This window comes from Lipophrys pholis (genome assembly GCF_963383615.2).
Source record: "Lipophrys pholis genome assembly, chromosome: 13".
Classification (NCBI taxonomy): Eukaryota; Metazoa; Chordata; class Actinopteri; order Blenniiformes; family Blenniidae; genus Lipophrys; species Lipophrys pholis.
In genome coordinates, this window is record NC_137632.1 from 6,477,195 (window position 1) to 6,486,343 (window position 9,149).

General features: G+C 42.3%; 1 protein-coding gene across 1 annotated transcript; it reads right to left on the minus strand.

Moving 5' to 3' along the window:
* Positions 1-11: 11 nt before the first annotated feature.
* acod1 (aconitate decarboxylase 1) lies at positions 12-3,330 on the minus strand (the record flags this gene model as incomplete). The annotated part of the gene is made up of 5 exons (XM_080478167.1): positions 12-975; positions 2,231-2,430; positions 2,537-2,626; positions 3,018-3,266; positions 3,319-3,330. The coding sequence occupies 5 exons, from the start codon at positions 3,328-3,330 to the stop codon at positions 12-14; spliced, it is 1,515 nt and encodes a 504-aa protein (XP_080334293.1).
* Between the last annotated feature and the right edge of the window lie 5,819 nt (positions 3,331-9,149).

Sequence of the window (9,149 nt, forward strand, 5' to 3'; positions counted from 1 at the left end):
GGCTTCTTCAATCAGACACTCAAATCGAAGTCTGTTAACTGCTCATGCGAGTTGCTTGTCATCCTCAAAGAAGAACTCAATATGGAGATCTGTTTCACCCTCTCGATGTTTCCTATCACGTCGATCACCCTGTCCACTCCCTCTGGGCACAGCACTGACGAAGCATTACTACTGAATTTCTCCACCAGGTACTGTTGACTCAGGGGCTTCCTCCAGTGGCCGTAAAAGGTATCGCACCTGACTGTGCAACTCGGGCCCTCGTGCGTCTGTAGCTCCAGCTCGCAGTACATTTCATCAAAGTTAGGCCGATTATCTTCAGGGCTCTCCATCTTCACTTTGGACAGCAGCTCCTTCAGAGCCGGCCGGTTGATTTTAGCCTTGCTGAAGGATGAAACCGTCACTTGGTTGTCCAGCAGAGCGGAGCAGGCGTTGAACTGGAAGGAGTGCCTGGCTTGGTGCTCTGTGGCAGGCGAGGGGCAGTTTATGTACTTGGATGGGGGCACTCTTAGTGAAATGTGTCGGATCTGGCTGAGGTCAAAGTTCCCTACTGTGTTCTGAAGCTGTGCACGGGCTTCCAGAGCTGCATCCACGGCCCAGTGCATCGCCAGGTGAGCCGGGATGCGCTTGAAGGCCACATCCTGATCTTCTAGAATCCATTTGAAGGAGCTAGATGCTGAATCTTCCATTGCTGCAGGACTGTAGTCTTTGTAATAAACCCCAAACCCGCAGTCCATATCCAGAATGGCTGGATTTCCCTGCAGGCCCATCTGGGCCAGCTGAGCGGCCTCTAAGCCTCTCCGAGCAGCATTTCCAATGTGCAGAGGTTTGGTTTGTGTGGCGGCGTTTGCCAAAGGAGCCCCGGCAGAGGAGGCTGCTATAGCCAGAGCATGGCTGCACTGTTCAGGGGACAAACCGAGGAGCTTCGCTGAGGCTGCTGTGCTCCCCATCACACCAACAACACTGGGAGGGTGAAATCTGAGAGTGGGGAAAGACAAAGAAGAAATGGTCTGACCTCAACCACGATGGTTACTTCATAGGGTTACTACAATCCTCTCCTGTGTTCTACCTGGAAAATTATGCAACATAATCGGTAAGAATGGCTTATATGAATTAAGAGATTTCGCCAACTAAGAATTTAGGTTTGTGTGCTCATCGTATTTTATATCTAACGTCTGAATTATCCTTTGTGAGGTTTGCTTTGCATGAAGTGATTGAGCAGCAGCAGCTGACTAGAGGTTCCATCCTGGACAGGCCACCTGTCGTCACCGGGCAAACAAAGAGACGGATACGATCACACACCTATAGAATCACCAATTACCTAAAATGCATGTTTTTGGCGATTCATAGTACAAAATATACAGAGAGAGCATACAAGCTTAGTCCTAGACTCAAAGTGAGGACAGTCTCACTATGAGGCGAGAGAGCTGAGCACTACGACACTAATAGAGTGTGACTCTTTTACATCTAATTGTTCTATAAGTTACATTAATACAAGACAATCAACTCTAAAATAACTCTTCACAAGTTTCAATCACACCTAGAAATACATACATCGGAATGCGGATATAAACATCGAGTTCATTATGTTTAAAAAGTATTGGGAAGAAGTACTGTAAATCCTATTTAACCCTTAAGAGTTTATGTCATATGTCTTTTGTCATATAAAAGCATGGCACAGATATAAAACAGAGCCTTGAACAAAAATAGTATTTCTTAATAAAACAGTTTAGTTCGGTTTTCCAAAGTTTCCTCACAGTTATTCGACACTAAAATGACCTTTAAACAAAAGTATTTTTCATATTTAAATGATTATTCTAAATTCGACAAGCGAGATACTTTTAACTTTTAACCGGTGACGTGCGGTCAAGGAAGCATCTCACCTACCATCACGATAAAAAAGAAAATAAAGTACATAAAATAAATTGGAATATTTTCCACTGATTTGTGTTAAAGATGCATTTTCAGCATGACTCTACAAGTTCTTTTGACCTTTTATTAAGTAAAAATTGCCAAATTTGAGTATTTGGCGATCAAATCCAGAGCAGAAATCCCTGGTGAGGCAGTGGAGAGCTGTGCCTCATATCTGACTCATCCAATACAAACTGGGTCACATGACCGTTTCTGTTCCTCAGCATATCGCCAATATGAACTTTACATCAATGTTTGTGATACAGCACGACTCTCTACACTACGGAAGAGTACGAAGAGTACTATTTCCAAAACCTCTCACCTCTCGGGGATGTTGTAGGCCTCTCTGGAGAACCTCAACAGTCTGCCCTGCACCTCCACACCAACATTGAAGGCCAGCAGCAGGTCCAGGCCGGAGGGCTGGGTGGGCAGTACGTCGGCCAGGGCCAGCAGCGCAGGCAGCACCGCTCCTGAAGGGTGAGTCGCAGGGTGCCAAGTGTCGTCGAAGTCCATGGAGTGAACCTGACGATAAACGGTAAAGACAGAGCTGCTGATCAGAGGTCAGGCCACAGTGAATATTGTGTTTGTGTTCTCGGTATGACATGGCGGGTGGTTTGTCGGAACGTACTGCGATACCATTGACGAACGCCGCGTAATGAGGAGGCAGGCTTGTGCTTGATTCACCCCAAACGCTGCTTCTTTCCTCCGATGAGAACAGCTTCAATTTATTCAGGAAAGATGGAGAAAAGGGACGCAAAAGTGATTATTTCTTCAAACTGGCCTACTGAGCAAGTACAGGAAAATATTATACAAAAGTTTGTCCAGATTCTGGCAGAGTTAAGAGAAATTCTTACAATCAATACTTCAGTATATCAGTGTCAACGCAACACAAACAGCTTTTAATAATGCCACTTTAACATTTTGTCCTGATCGTGTGCTGACATAACAAACAGACGCCGTATCACTGATCACATCGGGAAAACCGAACAAGCAACTCCACGTTGTTCAAGTTTACACCAAAATGGATCATTTCTCAGTGGGTCTTTAAGTATTGCACCATGTTTTTGGCGGCCTGGGTGTGAAGTGTGCCGCAGTGTGGTTCACTGTACCTGGCTGTACTTAAGAGCTTTTTTGCAGACAGATGTCCTGGTTCCTAACAATCCGACACCCAAGGTGTCCAGCATCATCCTTTTGCTCCTGTTAATCACACCATCTGTCAGCTGAGTGGTGTTGAAGGCATGAATAGCGGCTCCAAAGCTCCGCGTAATACCCTGGAAAGGTGAAAGAGAGCCAGTCAGTCCAAAACCGTGCGACAGCACAGGACGTACCACTGCTGAGGATTTAATCACGCTTAAACCCTAAACACACGCCTTCATCGAATCTAAAACGGGAAAAGTAAAACCGCAGTACCTTGCGCATCATCTGGGTAGTTTCTCCAAGAGAGAACTGCGGCGGTAAAATGAAGTGTTCTTTGATGTATATGACAAGTTGAAACTCTATAACCCTAACCCTAACCCTAACCCTAACCCTAACCCTAACCCTCACCCTCACCCTCATATTAACATTTCCTGTTTCTGCTACTGTCTGTAAGCAAGGTGGCAACATTTCTCTTGCATTTGCCAACCGGTGCCGACTCATCAGTCCCCAACCACAAGCCTCCTTCTACTCTGCAGGAATATAGGTCATAGGAAAACATAGGGTTTGTACGTACTCCCCTTGAAGAAGCCATGTACCTCAGCTGAACTTCACTTGAGAACAATGTTTATCACTTCCTGCTCATTTGTGTCTGAGAGGAAAAAAGGACCAGGGACTTTGTTTAATAGTTGTATTACATTCATCAAGTCCATGGTCAGGAATCTCAGCAGCCAACTCAGGGCCAACATTTACAAAAATATTTATTGAAATCATTTACTATATTGTCCATACTACGATTTTCACCAGTTTGATCAATAAAGTATTCTGGGTATGTTGACTTTGAAGATCCTTGTTTAATTAGGCCATTCACTGCATCTCAAGTTCCTTTTACCGTATATTGTTTTTATTGTCGTATAATTTTTTTAATAGAACTGTTTGCTGATTCTTCTAATATCTGCTCATTTATTTCTGTACCTCTCAGATCTTTGTTCCACTTCTTGTTTCTTTTCTTTTGATGAAAACTTTACAGAGATTACTTTTCCATTTACAGACATTATGTATTCCTTTCATATTTTTTCTTTATGCAATATTCCCTCACCCGGTCAGTGTTTATTATGCAGAATAGTAAATATATCTATAAATTTACTGTAAGCACAGTTGGTTCTCTATAAACTGAAGTACAATCCTGAGGCGCTGAGCTGTTTTACCCGGCTCTGATACGATCTTCAGTTCACGTTTGTTAAGAAACAAATTGTCATAGAATCTTTCATTTTCTTGAGATCACAGTCATACAAAGTAAAAACAGTTTAAGTTGGTCAGTAATGTGACATATCAATAGACCACTGGTGATTTCATTTCCCATCATATTAGTGCAGATGTTGTCAGTGAATGTGGGACTATGAGACGTTCTGCTGCTTGGTTTGCATTACGTTTGTTGGATATAGAGACAAACTGCACATTATGTTGGTAAAGTCATCAACAGTTTTTAGTTCAAGAGTGCCGATTCAGCTAGTTTCCTCTAACTACCAACAGAAAGTAAACTCAAACATACAACTTCCTAAGCAAGAAACACATTTCAGAATAAAATATGTAGATTTTTTTGCCTAAAAGGCAACACCCTGTCCATATTGGTAGTTTAATAGTTGAGACTCACCCCTGATAGCATCCGATTCATCATCAGTCTGTCGGTGTTTCCGCTGCTGCAGTGACGGATTCAGTGTCACATGAAACGCTGTCGTGTAAAAGTGACCTGCACCTTTGAAGCTTCAAATAAAGTAACAAAGACCACTTCTGCAAAGACTGTTTGTTTCTCCAACGTTGGGCATCGCCACCAAACGTTTCCACAACAGAACACAAACGAATGAAGAGGCCTTTTATTTGATTGTGCTTTTTGAGGGCTGGGCTGGCAAATTTCCAAAGTGGCTAAAGTCCCAAAATTATGACAAGTTGAGAATTTCACAGTATCTGGATGTGCAGATTTAATCTTTACAGGATTTTTTTCTGTATTGTGAAATCTTCTTAGCTGAAGTTTTCATTTTGACTGTGAGCGTTTCAGAACGAAAGCTGGTGTTGTAATCAAGATCTCCATTACTGGTCAGCTGTGACACACCTTTCTGACCTTCTTCTGCTTTTCCAAGCTTTATCAGACTCTCAGGGGTCACGGGGCATCACACGGCATCTGACTGCACAAGGAAGTTCACGACTGGGGAATTTACTGGAGTCTTAATCTGCTCAGTAGCAATCCCATGACATCAAGTGTGTGATTTCAAGACAATGGGAAATTGATTTTTGCACACCAGTGGCTAGGATCTCTGTTGTGTTGTGCCACGATGAGTTAAAATGATGCTGCAGAGAGCAACATGTAAGCGCAGGGGTGACTCTTATTCACTATGAATGTGAAACAGTGAGGACAACTCTGGTCTGAACAGAGGAAAACAAAGGTTTCAGAGCTAAACTTGTGTGTTTTCATATTTTAATGTATTTTCCTCATGTTCAAATACGCACTTAAGCTGTTTCGTTAAAGATTTAGCATAAGCTCTCTCCCTCCCAGGGGCGACTAGTCATTAGGGGCAGGAGGGGCAGAGCGCCACCTGGTGTCATCAGAAAGGACTGCATGCAAAGTATGCTAATAATTCTTTAAGATTATCTACGGTATTTTCTTGTCTGTGAATAAAACTTGCTCTTATAGAGCACATAATTACTGTGTGAGGACGGTGCTCCCTGGTTATTGGTCTCCTCTTTCTGTTTCAGGTTGTTTCCTCCTGATCCACACCGATGGTGCGTTAGTGGGGCTAGCCCCTCTCTCACCATGCAGTGTGTATTGCATGCAGTAAAGTGAAATTGCGCGTGCTCAGGCTGTGGCGCCATTCATTCAGATCACGTGACTTTGATGGCGAGTGGAGCTTGAAGCCCGAAGCCCCCTAGGGCTTTTCCACCAAAAAGAACCAGGAGCTAGTTCAGGGCCGGTGCCAGAGCCAGTTCTTGGGGCTTTTCCACCGGAAAGAACCAGGTGCTAGTTCGGAGCCAGGGCCAGACTTAGCACCAGTTCTTTGTCTTTCCACTGCCGAAGCCCCGGCCAAACAGGGGGTAAACTGGTGCTACGTTGGCCCCACTTCGTTGCTGGGCCAAAGAGGAGCTAGACTGGGACCCGACGCGTCATCAGCTGGGGGCGGAGTTATCTCTGGAGTTATCTCTGGAGTTATCGCTACCTAAAAGGCGGAAGCGGGCTGTACCGTCCATCCATCCATTTTCTTCCGCTTATCCGGGGCCGGGTCGCGGGGGCAGCAGTCTAAGCAAGGAAGCCCAGACTTCCCTCGCCCCAGACACTTCCTCCAGCCGGTATGCTGGCTCCTCTTGGCCCAGCAACGAAGTGGGGCCAGCGTAGCACCAGTTTACCCCCTGTTTGGCCGGGGCTTTGGCAGTGGAAAGACCAAGAACTGGTGCTAAGTCTGGCCCTGGCTCCGAACTAGCACCTGGTTCTTTCCGGTGGAAAAGCCCATGATCTACATATGTCTATGGAAGCACCAGTAACAACGTCATTAGATGCTCAAAGCTGATTGGCTGGTGCTGATTGAGGCGGAGCTTCACAGAACCAGAGAGAGTCGTCACAAATACCATCTTGTTAGCAGCTAAAGCTAACAAATGCTTTTGAATAATAATTAATTAGTTTGATTATTTACGAGGACGAGCTTTAAACGCTTCCTTTAGCAGATAAAATTAAGGTAAGTAGTTGTAAAGTGTGTGACACGGTGAGGAACATTTTTTGAGAATCTCATTAATTTGGAGCTTTACTGGTGGTTGAGTAGTTGAGCCATTATGACCTGGTTCTAACCCCATCATTGATATATATAGATAGATAGATAGATAGATAGATAGATAGATAGATAGATAGATAGATAGATAGATAGATAGATAGATAGATAGATAGATAGATAGATAGATAGATAGATAGATAGATAGAAAAATACAGATAGAAAAATAAAGATAGAAAAATTAAGTCGGGGTTATTATATATATACATTAATAACCCCGAGTTCATTTTTCTATCTGCTAAAGTCAACTTCCTATTTTGTGTGTTGATGCTTTTATTTCGAAAGTGCAACTTCCTGTTCTAGAGCGCAAGAAGCTACTTTAATGGCAACGAAAGGACACGGAGGAGATTACAGTTTTCACGGAGCATAATTGCTGCATTTAAAGTGTATTACCCCCTGGCAGCCCCCTTGATAGAGACACAAGGTTTGTTTGCTTGGTAAAGAAATTATATTTGACTGTTTTATGCTTCTGAAAGTTGTAAATGTATTGATTTTATTGCAAAGCTGAGATGAATTGTTAAAAGTGTTATGTTTAAGCGAGGTTAACGGAGGTTAATGTTGTGGCTTAAAGGTTGTGCACACACTTTAATTTGGAATTCAATAGTGTCACTTACTGAAATAAAATCTTGTCCCACCAAGTATTTACATCTAGAAACGCCACTGCTCCTTCCTTCATGAACAGAACATGAATGTCAGAGCATTTATTTTATTCAGCAGACAGCTTTCCTACCACATTTCTTACTTTTCACTAATAAAATGTGAATATAAACTCTTCTCGGTTGCGCATCCTTTGTGTTTAAGTTTTTTAAACATTGTAATCGTATTGTCACATGTTTGACATGGACTTTTTTTCTTAACAATGTCTTTTTGTTTTCAAATGTAACAAAACAATATAAAGACAGAACCTTTACATCAATTTCTTACAGTTACTAGACCATCTTTAAGCTTACTAATCACATTTTTAAACATATTGACGACAAAAGGGAAAATAGACCATAACAGGCACGTAGTCACTTGGGTTATGTATCAATGTTGGCAGCTGCCATGTTTTCTACAAAAGAGATAAATGTCTGCCAGGTAACAGAATTTTCAGGTGGACCCCCTAATGGTATATCTATTTTTTTCTAAAATAATATGACGCATGACTTCTCTAATCCATTGGCCATACTTTGGAGGCTGGGTATCTTTCCATTTAAGTAGAATAAGCCTCCTAGCTGGCAAAGAGCAAAAGGCCATCATATTTCTAATGCGCTCTGGGAGAGGAGTGGCGCCACCATTATTGGAGATGGATCTACTGTTGTTCCACATATTATAGAGAACGTCTCAAAAATAGTCTGCCAAAAACTGTACAACTTTGGGCATAGCCAGAACGTGTCATAACGTGGCTGGGGCTTGTCTACAATGCTCACTAGTAGGATCAATATCTTTATTAATCTTATATTAATAAAGAAAACATTCATATTGCAGGGTTTAAACATTTGATGCAGTTCCTGTCAAATGTGGAAATGATGAAGGCAATGGTTTTATTTAACAGTGCTGCACAGTTTCTTTAAAATGGATAAGATTATCATTTATTTCCATCACTTTAAAGCAACCAAATCACCTAATAAGCAACATTTTTGAATGAAACCATTGGGGTTTTTGTGTGTGTGTGTGTTTTTTAAGTTAGCAAAAAATATATATCATAACAGGTGTGCAACAAGTAACTAAGATCTATTTCTTTCCCTTCTTCTCCTATACCTGCTTTATCCCAGTTACACCCAGGGCCAGGTGACAGTCCAACACAGGGCAAATACTTAAGACACAGACAATCATACACATACACACACATGTGCATTAACACCTTGTAGTGAATTCAGAGACTGACAGAAAAAAGTCCACAAAGAAAGGCCACATCCTGGAATCAAACCTTGTTGTGTTTGATGTGAGGCAACAGAACCACTGTCCCTACCATATATATATTTTGACAAGATTCATAGAATGATATGGTGCCATTAAATGGCACAAAAATTAAAACAGCATGTGTGCTCCTTGTACAAGAATTAATCTGAACCTAAAACTGGTCTGAGTGGATTGGATGTAGTGAAAACACTGGGCCAAGGTGCTGCTGCTTGTTTAAACAGTGTAACTGACTTTATGATAGGCTGCTGGCTGCATTTCCATCTCAGTTGCAATGGGTGTCACTCTTTCCATATTTTCGAAGCATTTCATTAGAAGACTAACTTTGGCCTGCTGCACTGTGTCTAATCTAGCAGATATTCTTATGGGATGTGTATTGAAACTAATTCCACTGAT